The 21,389-nt window shown below is 45.5% G+C and overlaps 1 protein-coding gene across 4 annotated transcripts in view; it reads right to left on the bottom strand.

The window, feature by feature from the left end:
- The window catches only part of LOC135913489 (hemicentin-1-like), a 708,068-nt gene that overhangs the window by 381,143 nt on the left and 305,536 nt on the right, over positions 1-21,389 (bottom strand). For all 4 annotated transcript variants that reach the window (XM_065446058.2, XM_065446055.2, XM_065446056.2 and 1 more), the window contains exons 6-7: positions 4,939-5,166; positions 2,593-2,771 (exon numbers count right to left, since the gene is read on the bottom strand). In XM_065446058.2, the coding sequence (XP_065302130.1) occupies positions 2,593-2,771; positions 4,939-5,166 (407 nt within the window). The remainder of the gene's footprint in view (positions 1-2,592; positions 2,772-4,938; positions 5,167-21,389) is intronic.

Raw genomic sequence — 21,389 nt, 5'->3', positions numbered from 1 at the left:
GCGACGCTGCATCCGTTCTCGGTATCGAGGTTCTTTCACATCTACCATGTGCCTCACGGGCAGCTTTGTCAGCCCACTCATTGCCAGTGATGTTGCAGTGCTCAGGTAGCCACAAAGATACAACATTGTGGCCTCCATACGCCACTTGACTGTAGCGTAATCGTATTTCTACTACCAATTGTTCATGTGGGCTGCGGCGCACAGGTGATGAGAGCGATTGCACGGCGGCCTTTATAGTCACAGAGTGTATCCGAGTGATTTGGTGACTGTCGCTGCACATACAGCACTGCGCTACAGAGGGCCTGGAAGCTCGGATCCTGTCGATGTCGTGACGTAGCTGATATTGAACTTCTTGCAGATTGACACCGACGAAATGACTACCGCACCAGTAGAGCTGGTTAGAGTCCAAGAACCAAACTTCCTTTCCCATACAATTCCACGTATGTACTCGTTTCGGAACATTCTAGCTACTGGATTTTTCGTGGTCATAGTGGCAATTAGAAGCTTTTTTCTGGTGTGCCTCGACTGAAGCCTTTAGTGTGAGGTAATTGAATTCAAGGTCACGCGCACGTAACATAGTCTTTCAGTGACATGGCACTGCACATAGGCACAAGTTGTTTACGTTTTAAGAGTACATTACACCCGTTACGTAAAGCGCATGCAGGTACAGTCAAATGACAAGTTTACGTACCGCAGGATCTCAAAAAACGTTTAATTTTCCAGCAGCCTGTTACAGCAGTCAGTAAAATCGAACATCACATTATTGTTCCCATATACTATTAAAGGCTATAAATGCGAATACTAGGCTGTGTTGTGAGGCTGCGCAGATATTCAGATTTTTCTTGGATTTCGTGTTCCGTAAAATATTGTGTTTGACTGTAACTACAAGAGCGAATTCGAATATTGGCGAATTATGGGGAGAACGAATCAGTGAGGCAAGTACAATAACTGAAACAGCCGAATGATTTCTCATCATTGCATTCAATATCAACTAAAAGTTGTGGTACAAATTGATGGGAATACGCGCAAATGCGATTCGTAAGAGAATATTAGTTATAACGAAGTTCCGTATCGTGTTTTGCTTGAAGTGATACATTGTTTCGATATTATTAATTCTTGTTCAGTGTCTCCGACGGTAACGTCTGAACCTGTACAAAAAACAGTGTCAGGAAAATACGCGCAAACGAGCAAGAGGCAAACACCAACATGCACTGCTCAGTGACCTTAATTCCGGGTGCGGGGAATCACGTTCACGGCCGCTCTGCATCCTCTAACGACGCTCTAGTGTCTCTTCCACATGCTTTAAGTTCAGAAGAACGCAGTCAGTTGAGTTTGCGGCAATTTCTATCGGCGTTCACAAAAGTTCCTTGCGCTAGGAGTGTTCCTAAGGGCAAATTCCAGTCAATCTTGGTGCTGACACATATTAGCGAAGGTGGCCGGACATTGGCAAGAAGCCCTTACGAGTCTAAAGCTATGTGAAGACGGCCCCTGTTTAATTTTTATAGCTTATAAGGTCGCCTAAAAAGCCTTCTATCGTTTTAAAGGCGAAAAAAAAGAAACATAGGCAGAGGCACTTAAGACTGCTTGCTTGTGGGAATGCGAAAGCACTATAGTCTCTCTGGTGATTTTTTTTTTTCTGCGCGTTCCTTGTGCGCGTAAACTCTCGCCTGAGTTTGAACTGCGCTTCGATGACGCCAAATGAAGATGTGCCAAGCGTCTCAGCGCGCTCGCTTGCCCGCGAGGACTTCTTAACTCAAAGGACCGCTCAGCGGTGTTCAAGTGGACATTAATGCTTTTTATTTTATACGCTCATTTTATACACTCATGACGTGGCGCCACCTCCTCCCCGTTGGCTGCGTGGTCATTTGCCCAAAGAGGCACGTACTAGGCCGCGCATTTAGTCAAGTTGCTACGACGTGAAGTGTGCAATGACGCACGCACCAGTAAGACATTTAGTCAACCAGAGCCGTAGATCCGCCTTGGAGCCGGGGAAGCGGGCTCGTCTCACATCGCGGAGGCCCGGGTTCGATTCCCACCCAAACTGAAATTTACCTAATATCCTTTTGCATTGCACGAATAGTCTTTTCCATTTGTTTACACGAACCTCCCTGAGAGATTTGACGTCAATTCAAGTATTTTCGGCGTGGTTTCACTCTTCGCCATCGGCCATTTTTGGTGCCATCATACGGTCCCGCCACTGACGACAACGCTGACGGATTCCCGCGTAATGGGGCATATAACGCTTTCGCATTAAAACTCGGATCGCGCCATACACCTTGCATTTTTCTTGCAAACTATTGCCTCCTTCATAATGCCCCGCCAGAACTCCCTGCCCTTGGTGGCGTTGTTTGCTAACGTTCTGGTGGCGCTGTATATCGCCCACACGCTTCCCCTATTTCTGCAATGAAAGTGTGCTCCTTGTTGAGTGCACAATTTCAGACCACGAAAGCGCATCAGCTCCAGTGCTCTGCAGCCTTGGCTAGGTGCGCCCACCGACGTTCGGAACCATGTGCTAAGACAGTGTTCGACTAATCAATTTAGTTATTCGACTAAAACACAAAAAGCGTTCTAGCGAAAAAGAAACAAACGTACTTTGAGGTAGAAGAAGTCATCTGGAGGAATGAACGTGCCACTGGCGTTGTAGAGGCTCATTCGGCGTGACACCGGTTTAAGGGACAGATTGGCGAGCTGATCACCTCGGACATTCACAAGATGGAGTTCCTTGAGCACCGTGGAGCCGGTGCCATTGACCAGGACGTACATAGGGTTGCCTGGTCCAGAAAGGAAGAGGCGTCAGCTCTACAAGGCGTTGGCGTAACACACAAAAGGAGGTGAGCGTCAGAAATGAAGTTCACAGGCCAACAGGCTGCACACAGCCAATATACAAGAGAAAGAGATTGCGCCTAGTTTGTACTCCAGCGTTTTATCTGGTTTTGCGTCATTCAATGGCATGGCTACGATCTGTTATTTATTTATTTATTTATTTATTTATTTATTTATTTATTTAATCATACCCTCAAGACAATGTGTAAGCGTGGACAGATTTTTTAATCATACCCTCAAGACAATGTGTAAGCGTGGAGAGATTTACTTCTGAAAAGTACCCGAAGTCGCCATCATGCTCGCTTTCTGTACGAATGTAAATACAGCGACCTATACTCGCGAACAACTTTCTGTGACCAGGAGGGGAAAGCCATACGGAGGCAAAGCGAGCACAAGTGAGAGCGCTTCTGGAAAAATTCCCACACTTTCCTCCGCACGTGTTTAAGCTGGGGAGGAGGAAACTTAAACATCTTGTTTACAACAGCTAAACGAGACAAAATATACCTATGAGTGTCGAGGATGACTTACTTTGCGGTTTTTCTCTTCCGCGTCGCGCGTGGAACCTATAGCGTCTCTTCCGACACACCGAAAGTGCTGTTATAGTGGCGCTGTCAAAAGCTGCCGGACTACTTCGTGCGCTACACATGTGCTGAAGCTCCGCCCTAGTAGGTTTACTTTCATTGCCACAGAAAGTTCACCGCTAGTATAATGCTCCACTGGCAGTGGCATCTTCAGGGGAATGGCCGACAGTGCCTGGGATCTTTATGTTTAGGTTTAGGCCACTTTAATAGGCCTGGAGGTCATATTTTAATGATGCGCGCATCATATGACCTTTCGCTGAGTCAGTGAGTGTTCAAAGCGGCTGCAAGCATTAAGGTATTTTTGTTCGCGCGGAAGAAGTCATCTTTGACAGGCGGTTGCGGTCGGCTTACCAAGAAGTAGTATCAAACAAACACCCTACTTGCGTCGCCAAGAAAATAGAATACACAAGAGTCTACAGCCGCATTGCGATAGTTGTATTCATGACAGCTGGCCAGAAGCTTATAGGCACCCTATACGGGGCACATTATGCCTTACTGTCGAAGTCGGCGGAGATTTCGGTTCTCGCTCAGTGAAGAATGAAAATTTTTGCACCGGAATATCACATTACAATCAGTGTAGGCGCACTTATTTACAAAAGTAGGTGATTCTAAAAAGAGATGTTTGGGCGTCCGTGCTGTTTCGATGGTACGAAATTTGGAGCTGTTAATACAGTTTTCCCACTCCGACACCACGCTGGGCACTGCAATCGTCACTGCTGAGATTGCAAAAACCGAAAAGGAGAAAAAAATAAATAAATGACCATGGTGACGACAGCAGTGAGGCTGATAAGGCTTTTTGAACTGCTGTAATAAGTCAGGCAGTTATACAGTGAAGAAATAACAGACTATGTAGGAATTGAACGAGCTTACGTTCTTTGAGCGAACGCGAAACCAGGCACCATGTGCACGAGGGATAGTTGATTCACTTACATCCATACATATTGTAAGCATTCATGCCTGCGCTTTGAAAACTGCTTCTGTCAGACAATTTTATCCACTTTGAAAACGCCTTTCATGGAATAAATGAAAGATCAATAGGTAACATATTGATAGTGGTTACTGCAATAAAGTTTTTATTGTAATTTTCGCATAAAAAGACTCCATAGTATTCAAATTGCGCTGATTTATATAGCATTAAAAAGCTCAAAGTTCGCATGCGTTTGGACGAAAATTGCAGCCCCAAAATACAGCTGTACTGCCTGCGTTGTGTGCGCGCTCAGCTGAGTACGTATCGATAGAATGCGTTTTTCCAGTTGCTTTTATTTGCCCACGAGTTCCAGTTCGGGACGTCTTTTAATAGACATTCGCAAGAAACGGCATTTCGATGACTGTTAGCAGATCGCTATCGCTACAGGAATTATCCTTCGTGTCCAGAATTCCACTCCTAGTTAGTTTTAGTAGCCGGTGCACAAGGAGCCCGTATGGGCGTCGAAACCGTTGTTTATACCATTCACAGAGTGCGCCCGCGTCCTCAACTAGGTCGCGCTTCTTCCGCTTTATGTCAGTGATGATCAGTGATTCGCCGCGCGCTTACCACTGAGCGGTGTCCGATGCGTGTGCCGCATGCTGTCAGTGGGCTGCCGCGAGAAGCCGTGCCGAAATCCAGCCTCGCTGACGCCCGTGGCACGAACGGTGTGGCTGCTGTCGGCGCTCGAGACGCGCAGCTGCCAGCGCCCAGCCGCAGGCGCCCTCACCACAACAGCCAGCGCGTTCTCCACGTCCAGGGCGACGTCCATGTCGCCGCCGGGAACTAGTTCCTTGCCTGCGCGTGCCCGGCAATACCAGGATCACTTACTAAAAAAAAAAACAACTATAGCGATGGATTGCCTGTATACATTTTTGTGTGAACCACTTCGCTTTCTTACATTAGTGTTTACTCGGCTGTCTTTAGACTGTATATGGGGCTGTCTATAGACAAAATTTACTAACCAATCCCATTAGCTCACCAGGAATTTTTCTCTTGGCGGCTTTGGATGTTTAACGCTTCATGAGGGTTTTTTATTAGGCTACACAGATTATCATATAAATTTCACTTTGAAAAACGTAACATGGTTCATTTGACGTTTTCCCCGACTGCACATTGTGGAGTCGGGAAAAGCTATAGAATAACTAAATGTCGAAGCCGGCCTCGTAAAACATAATGCGACAAGTACGGGCGTTTCGACGTCCACAGGAACCCTACAGTGCCGAGCGAAGCGACTAAAGGTAGGCGGTAGATACCAGGGGCATTTTTGTTTCCTTCCCGACAATGTAATACAGTCTGAAACAGGGCAGCAAATTGCCGCAAAAAATAGAGGAAGCTATAAAAAAAAAGTGAAGCGCGACAGATTGAGTGGGCATAAATACATCAAAGTTCCTGCAGCCCACCCCACGTTTTCCTGATATGGCGTTCAAGAGCCTTTCAACTCTATTGTATCGCATGGCTCCTACAACAGTCGTGTGGAACCTTCTTATATAAACCGCTATTTCGATGTACCTTGCTCGTACTTTGACCGGCCGTGGTGGCTGAGTAACTATGACGTTCTGTTGCATAACATGACGTCACCGGCTCACTTCCGGACTGTGGTGACTGTATTACGACGTGGAAGAATAAATAAAAAATAATAAAATAAGAAGAAGCTCGTGTGTACCGTGCTTCGAGACCACGTTAAGGAATTCCAGGTTGTCTAAAGTAATACGCAGTCACCAACTGCTACGTTCCTCTTAGCTCGTGGTCGGACGCTGTGTGTATTAATTTATTTGCTTCTTGTTTATTTATTTTTTTCAGAGAGGGTGCCGCTGCCGTGTAGGACAATTAAACAAAAAAAGAAAATAAACGAGAACCGCGAATACTCCTTTCATGCCGGTAGTAGAGGGCTGAGTCAGTTTACATTGAAAATGTATCTACGCGTGGCCAAGGTTAGGAACCATACATAGTCGAACCACACAGTTTGATACCATACAAACTTTGTCGTGGTGTGCATAAGCTTACACTTTCTGGAATTTGGCGAGAAAAAAAAAAGCTGGTACGCTTCAAGTTCACAGTTAGACAAAACGCGAAGAGGCGAAGACGATAGAACGAAACAATACGAGCGCTTTTATTCTCTTGTGTTTGTTCCTTCGCGCTTTTCCTAACGATGAATCGACACCTGCTTGTCTAGTTTGCCATTTTACTTGATATTCTCACGGATTCTGAACAGAACTACTTGCGCTGAGGCGGAATATGGTGCGATATACTCTAGCTGTCATGCCCAGTGTGTTGCAACAGCGAAACGGCAAAAAAATGCCACTTCCGCAGACAGCGAAATAAATACTAGAAGTCGGGCACGTAACCAGGATTTTTTTTCGGGGGGGGGGGGTGCCCAACCCAAGGTAACATTTTTATGCAAATGAGGGGGGAGGTACCTTTGCTAGTACAAATGTGAATAACGGCCACCATTCTCCATAAAAACGCGTAAACCCACAAAAAAGAAATGAAATAAGGTGTATTTTACAGGTACGCCTGTGCGATACGCCTCTCCTTTACTTGGCAAACCAAGATCCACGCCAAATGGACTTGCGCAGGAAAGAAGCGCAGGAAAAACACTGCCAAGAACAAGTAAAGAAGAGAAACTGTAAAATAAAGATTACTTTAGTAGAATAGAACTTTAAAAACAGTAGTTGGAAACAAAGGCACACGGACCGCGCGGGGTTGTGTTACTCCGCCTGCCAATGACAGAAGCAAAAAAAAACAAATCGTCGTCATGCGGCCTTTTCAACATGACGTCGTACTTGATACCTCCGGAGCGTCTGCTGTTCTTCAAAGTCTTTTCATCGGCGGAAACCATGAGGTGTGCAACAGACATGAACAAAATGTATCGAGTCTGAGCATTTCACTCTTCAAAAGTCTGCTGTGCAGTTCATTTCACAGCGGAACCCGTTTTACTCATGAAACTTCACTGCCAACTGAAGTGAAACTTCACAACAAATAGTTGTAGCGAAGCAAGCATGTTATTTCAGTTCACAAATGAATTGGGCATTCGCCATTCCACTATAATAGGCGAGGAGAAAGGTATAAAATTACGCGCTAATAATTTTATTTTTTTAGTTACCGCCTAATTTGGGTAACAGAAGAGATTTGAAGCACGAATTATTTGCAGCCTCGCGAAGGAATAGTGGCAGGCGGTTATGAGGGCACGGGCAGGGCTTCATTGCAGACTTAAGAGGAAGCTTTAGCTCGGGTGCTCCTATCTAAATACATGTAAAAGGAGAATTCGTTTTTCTCAGCAACAACTGCACCAAATTTGACGACGTTTGATGCATTTAAAAGAAAAACAAACTCTAGTGACTGTTGGTTCCGAATTTTTGTTTATGTTGTCAATATTCATTAAAAATTATGAAAATCGGAAATTTTTAGAAAACGAGACTATCAAGTTTACAACTCTGTCTTTCGGCAACGAAAAATGTTATCACAATTCTGTGAATTGCATCTAGTAGTAAATTTAAAGCGGACAAAAGTGATATGTTACATATGAATCTAAAAAAAAATAGCAATATGAAAATACACATTTTGCAGAACCCTTGTAAACAAAGTGACAAATTTAAATAAGATGTAAAACGATATATCGAATTTGTCTGCTTTTAATGGTCTAATCTATACCGTTTACAGGACCGCGACATCTGTTCGTGATGCAGAGCTATGGATTTGTAAACTTCGTGCTTCTATTTTTTTCAAACTGTCGAATATATGAAAATATTTTTAACAAAAATCAGGCACACATTAGAAATTCCACTTGAAGCAGTCACTAGAATTTAACTGTCTCTCTGAAATGCAACAAATTTTATTAAAATCGGTCCAGGGGTTATCTCAGAAAAACGTTTTTGCGTTTTACGCGTATTTGAATAGGCCGCCTCAGAGTTGGGCCCGAGCTAAAGCTTCCTCTTAAATTGTACCCCACCATAGTAGCGCTCTTTAAATTATCTCTGGAAGAAATATACAGAAACATATATTTGCAGAACAATCACTGTTCATTTGGATCCCTCGTTTACTGCTCTGATAAGTTAAGAGCCACAACCGACTCTTATGGTTATTTGGAAAGTTACGTCACGATGCGTGGCCGCCAGTCGCGTACAACCGCGTATGGCGCAGGAAGCTGCGACTCTGCACGTACTACGCCCACCGCGGAAGGTTGGAAAAACACCCGCACAAGCACAGCGGAGAAGTGGCAACGTTAAGGGGCTCGAATGATAACTGTAGAAGCGTCATTCAGAACACACGGAATTGTCGTCCACTTCCGGCGGCGTTTTCTCTACTCCCTTTTTAAATAAAAAGATGTTTATCCGTGAATATTTTCATAAGCAACGGTTGCATTTGTTAATTTTCGCTTTTCCTTCCTGTTTGGCTGTTGCCTTGGCTCCCTCCCTCAGTACATCACTTAATTTCTCAAGTCCTTGCGACTCTTGTTTCCAGTTGGCAATTTTGCACGAAAAGAGCTGTACCATTAGGAAAAACCAGACGAGTTAACAGGTGACAGTCATACCAATTTGCCTATAAGTTTCAGCATTATTACAGGGAGTGATGATGGATGCTGTCTCGCATTATCTTATCTTCCACCTTATCTAACCCATATCACAGGTATATGATTCCGAGGATCTGTCAGCGTCGCGGCGAGCCGTCACTCGAGGAAATATTGAAACAAAAAGAAAAGTTAAATGCAATTGGCGTTTTCTCTGGCGGCAACTCGTTCCACGTGCAGACAGACCAGCTGACCACGAACTGAATCCCTTTCCTGGGGTGCTATGCAGGATGCGCCGAGTTTCTCGTTCACCCGAGTTTTACCCGAGTTTGCTCGGCGGCAGTCAGTGAACGGAGATGGTGCGAAACGCGCCGAAGCTGCAGGCAAAAAAAATATGTAGACAAAAAGCCGCGTATGACAACATGAGCGCACCCTGCGCGGCAAGCTGCTTCCACGTTTCACGCGCAGAAGGGTGCACAACGAAACGCGCCAGCGCCGCGTATTATTATCAACGGATTATCGCTACTTAGCGATACCGTGACTGTCCCGCTGTCTCTGTGCACACTTGCCGTGAGCCGCTTGCCACGCCTTTCCCGGGCGCGTACAGGGCGTGCCTCATCTTTCGGGCGCTATCTATCTATCCTCCATCGAATGCAAACGGAATACATGCGGCACATTCTTGCACCTACACTTTCAGTCAAGCGAATACGTTAAAGTACAACAAATAAAATAATGAACATTTTTATTTCTTTAAGTATCTTCTTTTCGTTTTCAGCGCTAGAAATTTGTGATGACAAACGGAGATCGAGCAAATTATTAAATTTTACACTTCTTGCCGCGAGTGGCGACAGTGAGGCAAAAGCTTAGAGGTGGTACATTGAAGCGGGTCGCACGCATGAGGGCGTGTTTTAACCAAGTTCATACGGTGATAAGTCGCCTAGGGGCGCTGCAGTGCTATCCTCAATAAAGTCGGTCATGATCCATGGAGGGTCATGGCCACTCTTTCTCTGTTAGGGGAATAGAAACGCAGCGCCGTGGTACGGCTGTTCATCGCAGGAGTTTCACTAGGCTATTAAGGCCCCTGCTTTACGAACTATAAACGACACAACGGATGTCGCTGCGAAATGGCGGTATGTTATTTTAGAGTGCGTAGTGACGCAGTTCAGTGAAAATGTACTAATTTATCTTTGTGCGCGAAGCCTCTGCGATACATTGCGAAAAGTACGTGCTTCCCAGCGACACAATTCATCGCTTGTCATCGCTTGCCCAGTGAAGGCGCCTCTGAGCGCATGTACGCAGTATATAGTGTTGTGCAGTCGAAGGTGCTTGCGGATTACCTCTGCTGGAGACAGCAGCGATCGCAGATGGATATCATAACGACACCGCAGCGCTCGCATTTTGGCAGGTGAGAGCTCTTGTGGGCAGTTATAAAATCAGACTTCGAACGGAGAGAGGTGTTGGAACTGTTGAGTGCGCAGTGCTTGTGATGAAGAAATGCCATTGCACTGGGTCTAGAAGAGCGAGCGATTTTCGGACGCTGATCGTGTTTACGACGCTGTGGCTCCGTTTCATCACCGATGACAGAGCAGCCATCTTAAACCACTGCTGCAATACGCACTCCTCAGCATCGTCGTCCCCCTCGGCGCATCGACGCCTTGCAAGCAGCTACAGTGACGTGCCGATAATTATTTACTGTGCGCTACGCGCCACAATGCAGGCAATGAAACCGTGTTGTGGGGCCAGCGACAGTCAACGCTTTTTTTTTATAGTGGTGCTCAGCACATCACCGATGACAGTGCGTTGTGTGCGCGTTTTATGTCGGCGGTCTAGATTGTTGATGCCTCTCAGCTCGACACCGCGTCGCTGTTGCCGGAAGTTGGGCGTGGCCCAACTGTAGTGGGTGCGCGCACAAGAGTTACATGCCTCGCGCGGGGCGTGACCTCTGGTTTTGATTGACAGGTGAACTCGTGCTAAACTCGTACATCGCGAAACCCCTTCCGAGTTCAACTCGGGAACATGGCGGCGGCAGCTGCAGCCTGTTTCATTGCAGCAAGCGTCAGTATGAGCGTCTGGACCCGTTCACCTACATGACCGACGGGGAGTTTCAGCGTCATTTTCGCCTGTCGAAGACATCAGTGCGCTGGCTGTGTGACGAGCTAGTAGGCGAAGACTCTCGTCTGCGGAGACAGCGTGGCGGGCTTCATTCGCTCACCGTCGTAGAGCAAGTCATCTGTGCCCTCCGTTTCTATGGGACTGGGAGTTTTCAGGGAAGCGTCGGCGCCGAGCGTTACATTGGACGCCATCAAACTACTGTTAGCCACTGTGTCACAGATGTGTCTGATGCGCTTATCGATGCGGCAGTGCGTAAGCGGTGGCTAGCTTTCCAGAATACTGCGGCTGAGAGGGCATATATAAAAGAATGCTTCCTACTTCTTGAGAACATTACGAACGTAGTCGGATGTGTCGACGGAACGTACGTAGGAATTAAGGCGCCTTCAATGTCAGCCCTACTGTGATTAACATTGAAGCAATGTTTAGACACGCCATATTGCCAAATTAGTCACTTCTGTGTAGCAGACATAAATTTTGTGTTAGCGACATCTCCCATGCGGCTGCTTATGATACTGACTTTTTCGCTGGTTGATGACTTTTTGCCGATTGTTCTACTTGTCTGTCAGGGTGCCTTCCAAATGGCTCACTTTCTTGGGAAAGAGGTTAAGTATAAATAGATATCACAAATTGTGTGAAGTAACCTATGAATCCTAATCTCATAAAGAACTTGGGGTTCTTCATTGGTGAAGTTACTTAGTATGCACAATGCTGAATTTTGGTCATGCGTAATCTATCGGCCGTACTATGAAACAGCAAGGCATTGCACAGCTTGTTTCAGCGCGAGATGTGGATGTTGCGCCAAGCCGGTTGTGCCTATGCATTTGTGGCGAAATGAAAATGCATTGAGAATCTTAGTGTGTTGGCTTGCATGAAGAAAATACTTCAGATTGTTTGCTCTGTTCACTGTCGATGCATGTGCCAGAGGTTCAGTGCATCTTCTTCTTCTGGGGGGCGGCGTTATTCTGGATGGATAAATTGTATATTTTCGTCTCATAATGGGGCTCTAATTCTTAAGCAGTAGAACAATGCACATCCAATGCTCTGCAGAACTCTCTGTACATGAAGATGTCATGAACCACCAAGGCAAAATTACATATCGGGAGAAATGTGGTGCAGATGCCAATGAAAAGTGGGTCGTTAATCCGCCATCATAAAAATAAAGATTTCAGAGTGAATAGACCTTTTGCACAGCTTCAGAACAATGATTACACAAAACGTGATATGCTCAAACGAGTAAACACTTGCTGCAATGCCAAAGTAGGATGAGCGACATGCAGCATATATTTGCATTGAACATGTCTTGTAACCATTATTTTTATTGTAAGCCCTCGCTGTCACACCTTTCCCTCCGGCACTCCCTTTACCGAAACATGGCACTGCCTTTCCATTGGTGTCATGATAATAATGGTAACGGCAGCAGCAAGGCTGGTTAATGCTTGCCCCTTTGATTCCTGTGAGTTTAGTGGTAAAGAATATGACACGTGCATACACACACCTGTGCTGCAAAATTTAACACTTCTGATTTTTTGGAGAGCTAATTTGTGTTGGGAAATTTCAAAGATGTGCACCATTGTGGCCTAGTAACTAGAGCATTGGTGAGGTTGAAGAGTGGGTGTATTGGTATAGAAGCTTGAACTTTAATTGCACAACAATTCCACGGGACACAAGAGAAATACACACATCAGAATTCTCTGCTGTGTGTGTCACTCTTCTTTGTGTGCCGTTGAATTGTTGCGCGATCGAACTTCAAATAGCATTGGGCTTCTTTGGTGCAGGACCAAGGAAGCGTGAGCTATTTGACAACACGCCAGTGCCTTGCCACACAATTATGGAAGTCGGAAGGTTTGCAAACAAAGCTTTGCTTTCAAATCCACCTGCTCATGTAATTCAAGCACTGATTGAAAGAACCATCATACAAAAATAATGGTGAAATCAATCGCCCGTGAAAAGTGTAATTTGTATATTGACACTGTTGACATAATAGGTGCCATACCAGCCTCAACATTGTACTGGACAGAGCAGTTTGTTTCCTATGTGAAGCACTACCTCCCATTACATGCTGTGCAAATAACCAAGCTCAGTTTGTTTTGATTGCTACACAACATTCACTCTAATCTGTTTTTGATTCTAAAGAATTGCCAAACACCACCTCTTTTTCAAGGACATCATGGGAATATTTGGCGAGACCTTTTTACGGCCCCTCATAATGGAAGTGTGGCCAGGCCGCTTTGCTTGGATGCCTTTATAGATTTCTGCTCCTGATCATTGTGAGCTATCAAGTTGCAGAAGTCTATGCAACTGGTGCAAGGCATTACGTGTTTCTATAGTCGGATACAACTTTAGGAGGCTGCGGAATCTGCACTTTAAGGCAGGTGAACACAAGCTTGCACCAATGGGCACGCACTCTAGACTGACACCATGCCGCCGGACAGACTAATACCTGCTCGTTTGAGCAGGACTATTTCTTTAGACGTAGAGGCAATCGGCTGCTGCGCTTTGGTCATCTGGGCGGGGCCTCTCCTGTCTTCTGAAGTTTTATCCAACTCTAAAGGATGCTGCTTTTCATACAACACAAAAGGACAAAGTGTAGAGTTATTTGGCCTGTGAAATGGATACATCAGAAGTGTGCTATGCAAGGGCTTAAGATGTGTGAAATACAATACATGCAATTATAAGACAATGTTAAAGAATATATGGTATCGAACATGCATGTAATGGCACATTTGAACCGGGGAGTGTTGCAGTCATATACACAGTCTATAGGTGATAGCATTATTAGGCTCCTGCTGTTTCGTCTTCATTGTGAATTACACACACCGTTCGTCTTGTGGCTAATCAACACGCACTGTATTCTTGCACATAAAAAGAACAAACAGCACAATGACGTGTATGCTGCATTAGTGTATTTTTCATTTACATGGTCCAAGAGTGGCACAGGTTGTCTTACGTTTTTGCCTATGTTGAAGGGACACCAAGTGCGTGTTACAAGTCTCCTAATATGCACAGCACAATGTTTACTGCAATAATTTTATTCATGTTCTTGAATAATAAACAAAATATTAAACTGAAAGCTCCTTTATAAGGTGCCTTTTGTGGGCTTGACAGGAGAGAAGTTAGGGCACCGATACTACTGTTGCAGAGCAGCCCTCTGGACCTCTGCCACACTCTCAAGAGCACGTTCCTGGTGCTCGCCTACTGCCACCAGGCGGTTGAGTGCCTCCAGCAGCAGAATTTTTTGCTGCAAAAAAGTGTATTGGAATGAATTAGCCGCATACAAACCATTATTTACAAAGAAAAATGCTCGTTGCTCTATTAGTACTAAGTGCCCTTAACTGTGGAAGCCTTTAGTGTAATATGCATAATAAAAGAATATGTCGCGCAATGTTGCCTTATTTTTCATAACTGGCGTTTTCTTTTTCAGAGCCAAATGTCATGTTCATTAGTGTGCCAACAGCTGAGGTGGCCCCACACCTTCACGAGTTTCTACTGTCAGCGCCACAAACCTATTTTTGTTAGCTGCAAAACAGATGCCTCACCCTTCAATCCCGTCTTATACGAGCTGATTGCATCCTATGCCTACAGACATCATATTTTTGTCCCATTATGCAATTTTCTACCATCCTCAGCTGTAGTTCTCTCTCCTTGACATCCATTCTATCACGCTTATGTAATCACCTGTTGTGAATTGGCAACAAGTGATCGAATACGTGCATGGCCTGCCTGCCGATTCCTTTTTTTTTCTTAATCTCAACTAGCATATCAGTTGCCACGGTTTACTATGCCACTGTCTGCCTGCCTTAATGCTATCTCCAACAATTTTTGTTACTTCGCTTTCTGCACAGTCCTTGACATCTCAAGTTTCTTTGTTAACCTCCAGGTTTATGTCCCATACTGAATTTCGGGGGGCGGGGCCGGGCCCCCCCGGGCCCTCTCTTGGGTACGTGCCTGCTACAAGCGCTGGCGAATGAAGAGAAAGATGGTAACCTTCTGCTCTTATTTGTAGCTCTGGTGTTTCCTCTCTAGGCGGCCTAAGAACTACTCACTAAATAACTGTCTCTCCCACTTGCAGAATCAAGGGAAATGAGTTGTTTAGTTTAATCGAGTAAGTACACAGATGTCAAAAGTCATGGAACGAAAAAAAAGACAGAAAAACTTACGGCAGAATTAAGCAATTCTCTATGATAATCTAAGTCGAAGCATTTCAATACGAAGCATTTCCGAAAGTCGATGATGCAACTGTAGATCTGTTTCTTGAGATATTTTTGATTTTGTGTTTTCGATGTTATACGCCCTGCCGCCCAACTCCAAGTCGCCTTCACTACCTTTAACCTTCTTCTTTCTCACCTACTGCCGTTGCTGCTGTTGGCACCAGAGGAGATGGTGGCAAGTTGGGGGGGGGGGGAGGGGGGCGAGCACACCATTTCCTCTACGTCGACCTCAAGGTTGACGATTTGCTCGACGGTTCCTCACTGGCCACCGTGCATAGGACGTGTCACACCAGGCGCTCGATGATCTCGTTGAGGGGGGCGGGAATGAGGGCCTCTCGGGGTCCCACAATTCGTTGCTTCGAGTGAGGCGCGCGATCGTGCCCCTGTACGAGGCGCACAGCCCAAACGAACTCGCGTCCCCCCGACGATCTATCGATGATCGGCACGTGCGCGGGCCGTGGCACCCTGACGACGTCGGATCGGAACCAGAGGTGATCGCAGACGCTAGACGCCGCGACAAAGTCGTCCACGACGAAGTGGTTTTGCAAGGACGCGGCTGCACCCGTCCTCTAATCGAAGCCGCTTAGTTTCGGGGGAAGTCCTCTTGGCGCGTCGCTGTATTTTCGGCTGCTTCTCGCTCCCGTTTTACGGCCGCGCATATTTCGTCGCCCTCGTCGCTCCCGTAGGCATCGCATGCATATGTCATCTCTGCGGAGTCTATGCATTCTTACACTCCTCTTTCATTTGATGCTTTCGAGGTTCCATTGCTGCCAAGTAGAGGCCTACGCGCAACAAAGCGCATCTAGCGCAACCGAGCCCCGGCTATTTGTAGCGCATGCACCCGTGCCGGCGAGTGCACCAACGAGGTGCAAAGCAAGTAGCGGCGTGCGAGAGGGTGCGTGGGGGAGTGCCAGCATCGGCGGCAGCAAATTCCAAAAATAGGAGACTTAATTCTCACGCGTGAAGCCGAAGGAAGCGGACGTGCGTTCTCAACAGAGTGGGCGCTCAGCGTAACAGGAGCATCGCACGAAAGCGATGAGTTTTAAAGCGAAACATTCCTTGCCTCTTCCTTCGACTTTCCCACTGCTGCTGCAGCTGCTGCGGCTGCTGCTGTCCGGCACACCGTGTTGGCGGTGGTTCAGAGCGTGTGTATACATGACAAGAGCAAGTAAGAGAGGAAAGACGACACGAGAAACTCGTTTTCACACCACTGCGCCGAATGTGGACAATGCCCTCTGGAGCTTCCTGGGCGTCGTCTCATTAGCCTCTTGACAGCTGTGATCATCCGTGACTTCCCTCAGAAGCATTGCAGAAACTGCAGCGCTTCCCTTTCTACTAACGTGCGAGTCAAGAGGGGACGTCGATAGAACTGTAGGGAGGAGGGAGGAGTAGAATCAGTTCACATGCAAGGGAGGGGGGAGGTGACGTGAGAAGGCAAGTAAACCCTTTTACTATACGACAGCGGTTGCGGGGAAACTGGATAAGCTTAATTTCAAGGTATGATAAAGTACGTTGCTGCTACTTCTGAAAAATAAACACCCTGTAAATACGTCAAGTGGACAAACTACGCAGGGCGTGCAAAAGCGGAGCCGCATTAATTAAAGCACACCGCAGGGTCCAGGCGACACTACGGAAGCGGTCGACCGTCAAATCACCACTCCTGTGCCCGCTGCGTTAGCTTTGCGGCTATGGCACTGCTAGAAGCCGTGGATTTGATCCCAACCGCGGCAGCTGCATTTCGACGGGGGTGAAATAGAAAACGCACGTGCACTTAAATTTTGGGACACGTTAAAGAATAGCAAGGTGTCAAAATTAATCCGGAGTCCGCCACGACATACAGCCTCATAATCCAATTCAAGTTTTACACTTCTGCCATGTTGGGATGTGCCATGTGAGGCAATGACAATGCTCAACCCTCTCAGAGGTTATGAAATATGGCGCAGAACAACGCCTCAAGCAAACACCTATCCCTCCCTGTATGTTCTGTGTAGCACGCAGAGACAAAAAGCAGGGGTGCACGCAAGGTAACGTTTAACATCAACTCACCAATCTCGTGTTAGAGTAAACGTTGAACAGATTAAAGTTTAGCCGTCAACATGACCGCTAATTATCTTGAATGAAAGCATACAGCACGGAAAGCTTCGCTTACATCGATTCCCACAGTGCGTGGGATATGCACATTTTTCCCTGGTTTTTTTTTAATATACTTAGCTCTTGGAAAATTTAAGTAAACTGATTACTCTAGATGTTTTTTCGTTCTTTGAAGATTTTTTTTCTCCTTTTTGTGCGGTATAGGCAAGGAACGTTCTTTTTTCTCTCAAGTAGGTTTATTTTTCACGAAGGTTCTAGAAAAAAAAATAATAGCTGGGAAGAGGAGCCTTTGCGTCCGTTGTACTGAGTGCGAGCGTCTCTGCCTTTTCGATGAAACGCGGTTTGAGTCGGTAGGCGAGTCAAAAGGCGATAACTTTATCTGTAGGATGTGTGTGCCAGGCTTGCGACTAAACTGTCTATAGCAGGAAAAGAATAAGCTCCGGGAAGCAGTGACAGAAACGTCAGTGGCAGCCCTGAGGGCGCTACCGCTGACGTGGTGAAAGTGGAAAACAACACAAAAGAGAAGGAAAGGGTAGGACGGGACAGTATCGCAACTTTATTTGGGCGAGCAGGGGAAACAATGCCTAGTTGGCTTTGTTGGGGATTCGAACATGCGCAGGACGGAAACGGAGATAGGAGAGAAAGTAGGTGCTGACGAGTGAGTGCAGAATAGCGCTCTTCAGGAGGAGCTGGTCAGAGAATTCATATGGCAAAGACCAAGCGACACGTGTTGAACATAGTGAAGGAGCGGCAGATTGCGGTGGCAATAGGAGGAGAATTGAAGCACTGCAGAGACGGGGTTCGTGAAGCAAATAACTAAAGCGGTTAACGAACTCGCGAAAATTTACGAAGACGCGCAGAACGCAGTCTACACAGTGCCAAAGATTGAAAGAAAGTGCAGCGGCATTGAAAGGGCACTGCTTGCAGTAAACAGAGACATTTGGACGCCAGCTATAGCAATGAACTTTACAGTCATTGAGATCAACCGGAAAGTGCACGGAGATAGCACTTTCGTGCGTGACAATACATTTTACTGAACAGGTAGCTGCACCACTGGGACATTAATTCGCTGCACGGGCAGCACATATTTTAGACGGGCCACAGACACTCAGAAAGGTAGATTAGGCATTAAATATAGCGGCACACCAGCAAGGAACACAGTTAGACGACAAGGAGTTAAGAACAGACGTACAAAGGATAAGTATACAGATTAAAATTTGTTAGGTAAACAGGCAGGGTGATCGAAGGGAGGATAACTGGCTGGAAATTCAAATGCAGCTGAATGACGAAGCCCATTGCGTGTGCCGTCACATGTCCGTCACATGTCCGGAAGAAGTCGCACGGGTTGGAATTTATTTATGACTGCGAAGGTTTTATCAAGGTACGTTAGCTTGTCTTTTACAGTGTAGTTGCATATAGCTACCCGCCGGCGGGGGTCGATCGCGTCGACCCGAAAAAATTTTCTAGTTTCTCGCGAATGCTTTGTAGCTATCAATCTAATGCAGGTATCATGAAAAAAAATTATACTGAAATTGGCCGCTAAGACGACTCTATTATTACGCAGAGTTTCATTTACTCGAGGTAATTAGTTCACAGTGAAGTTGTAAACGTAACAGAATTCCCGTCTGCTGTCACTACATGGCTGTCTACGGAAGGAGAATGGTTACAGAAAACGGTTGTAACTCTTGTGTTATCAAAACTATCCCGAAACAAATTACATGGTGATTAGCGGCTAAGAAGAATCTATCAGTTCGCCAAGTTTCATCTACTTTTGTTAATTACGTAATTCACAGTGAAGTTGTAAATAATGTGTAATTCCCGTCTGCCATGCATCGGTACTTGCACCCGTCACTACTTCATGAAAGAATAAGAATAGATCACTCCACAGTGAAAATATGCATTCGTTGTCTGTGCCCTTCGATAATAATAATAATAATAATAATTATTATTATTATTATTATTATTATTATTATTATTATTATTATTATTATTATTATTATTATTATTATTATTATTATTATTATTATTATTATTATAATTATTATTATTATTATTATTATTATTATTATTATTATTATTATTATTATTATTATTATTATTATTATTATTATTATTATTATTTATACATATATGCGTAGATTGAGTTAAAACACACCACAACTTCGCTGCCCGTTCTTCTTGACAGAGTCGGAGGACTTATGAATTTTCTCTTTTTCTTTGTGCTAATCGCGATGGCCCGCAAGGCCTACCTTTCGCGCGCTGCCGTTTCTCGAAAAAGAGCAATTTTGCTGCTCTGTGGTATTCTCGAGCTCCTTTCACGTATTGAGTTGTTATGGACAGATGAAAGAGAGAGAGAGAAAGAAAGAAGAGGGAGAGGTAGGGAGGTTAGCCAAGGACGTGCCCGGTTGACTACTCTACAATATTCCGTAGAAAAACAAAAGGATGTACATCCGCAAAGAACTTTCATTTTCTTATCTACGTGGAATCCTGAAGACGTTACTGCCGACCAAATGCGCACTGCACACTTTCATCGGTGGTGGGACCGGCTTGGCAATTCCCAACTCGACAACCCGTTCTATCTTCTAAGCCGCATCTTTGGGTGAACGAGTGAAGGCTCCCTTCACTTGCCACACCTCTGTTCGTGCATTGCAGCACGCAGCACGTGCGAGTTCTTTTGAATTTCATCTTGCACAAACGATGCGCAAAAACCGATAATCCAAGCCTACTGGCCGCCGCGAAGAAAGCAAGCTAATGCGCTACCGCCACGCCACCTGCGGTTACTCCGACACTTTTTGGAAAAAAAATCACCGATGGCCGCGGGGAGGCGTGACAGTCTACGGAACTTATCAATAGATAGGTAGTGATAGCATAGATAAAAATAAAGAATTGATTGATTATATTGGCAGCCATATCATTAAGTCCGGGAAATCGGACCAGGTGGTTTAGACGTATCAGCAGTGGCTGCGGTTTTCATCTATCTTACCCATAATGGGCAAAAGATGCAACAGAAGGTCCCTGGGATGATGTGTGCGGACGACATATTGCCACTAGTGGACAATGCAAGGGATTTACAGAGGCTTGCGACTATAAGTGGCAATGCAGCGACGATGGGATGTCAATAAATGTAATCATAAGCAAACTCTGCGACCTGTAGCGGCCTCGCCTTTGACCTTGGCTCTGACTTCGAAAGAAATGCCTCGCAAAAATAGAAAAGAAGAAAAAAGAACACTACAGCGAGATTAGCAGTTACGTTAGGGGGGCTAGAGGCGTTATTGAGACTCTTGTGAGTGCGGAAGACAAGACTTATGGCTGAGGTCCAAATGTTTATTTATATGAATTGAATATTCTGGGGTGTTACGTGTAAAAACCACGATATGATTACAAGACACGACGTAGTGGGGGACTCCGGATTAATTTAGACCACCTGGACATCTTTAGCGTGTCCCCAATGCACGGGACACGGGCGTTTTGCATTTCGCCTCCATTGAAATGCGGCGGTCGCGGCCGGGATATGATCTCGCGACCTCGCGCTTAGCAGCGCAACACCACAGCCGCTAAGCCACCACTGCGGGTAAAATGGTTATTTACAGTGTGAAGTAAATTTGACGTATTCGTTCAAATTTCTGTTCGCATTCCTCTATTTTTACTATAAACAAAAGCAAAAATAAATAAATAAGACAGCGCCGTGGGGGAATAGCTCAATTGTATTATGCGATGACTGGCTTCAGAAAGTGTTTTCTCCTTTTAACACTTGCAAGCTTGTCCGTGTTGACACTGCCTTGACAGGCCTACACATGAAACCAAAAATTTCCTCAAATAAGATGTTTTCAAGCCGAGATCAGCCGTCTGCGAACACGACATTACGGGGTCACAGGAAGTAGGAGATTGGAGTGTTCAGTTGTGGACGGACAAGTAACGCTTCCGCCTGGAACAACACTTCGACATGTTGACTTGTTCTCGCGAAAGCATTTTCCGAGTATTCTTATTGACTTTGCGATCGTCTACAAGATTGCGTGGAACGCTAAAGTCTAGTGTCCGGCAACAATCGCTCCAATATCCTAATGCACAAGAAAATGGATTTGTTGGTAAGCTTGAAGTAA

Source organism: Dermacentor albipictus, unplaced genomic scaffold, assembly GCF_038994185.2.
Source record: "Dermacentor albipictus isolate Rhodes 1998 colony unplaced genomic scaffold, USDA_Dalb.pri_finalv2 scaffold_14, whole genome shotgun sequence".
NCBI lineage: Eukaryota > Metazoa > Arthropoda > Arachnida > Ixodida > Ixodidae > Dermacentor > Dermacentor albipictus.
Note: the sequence above shows the minus strand (reverse complement) of the source record. Positions and strands in the feature narration are given on the sequence as shown.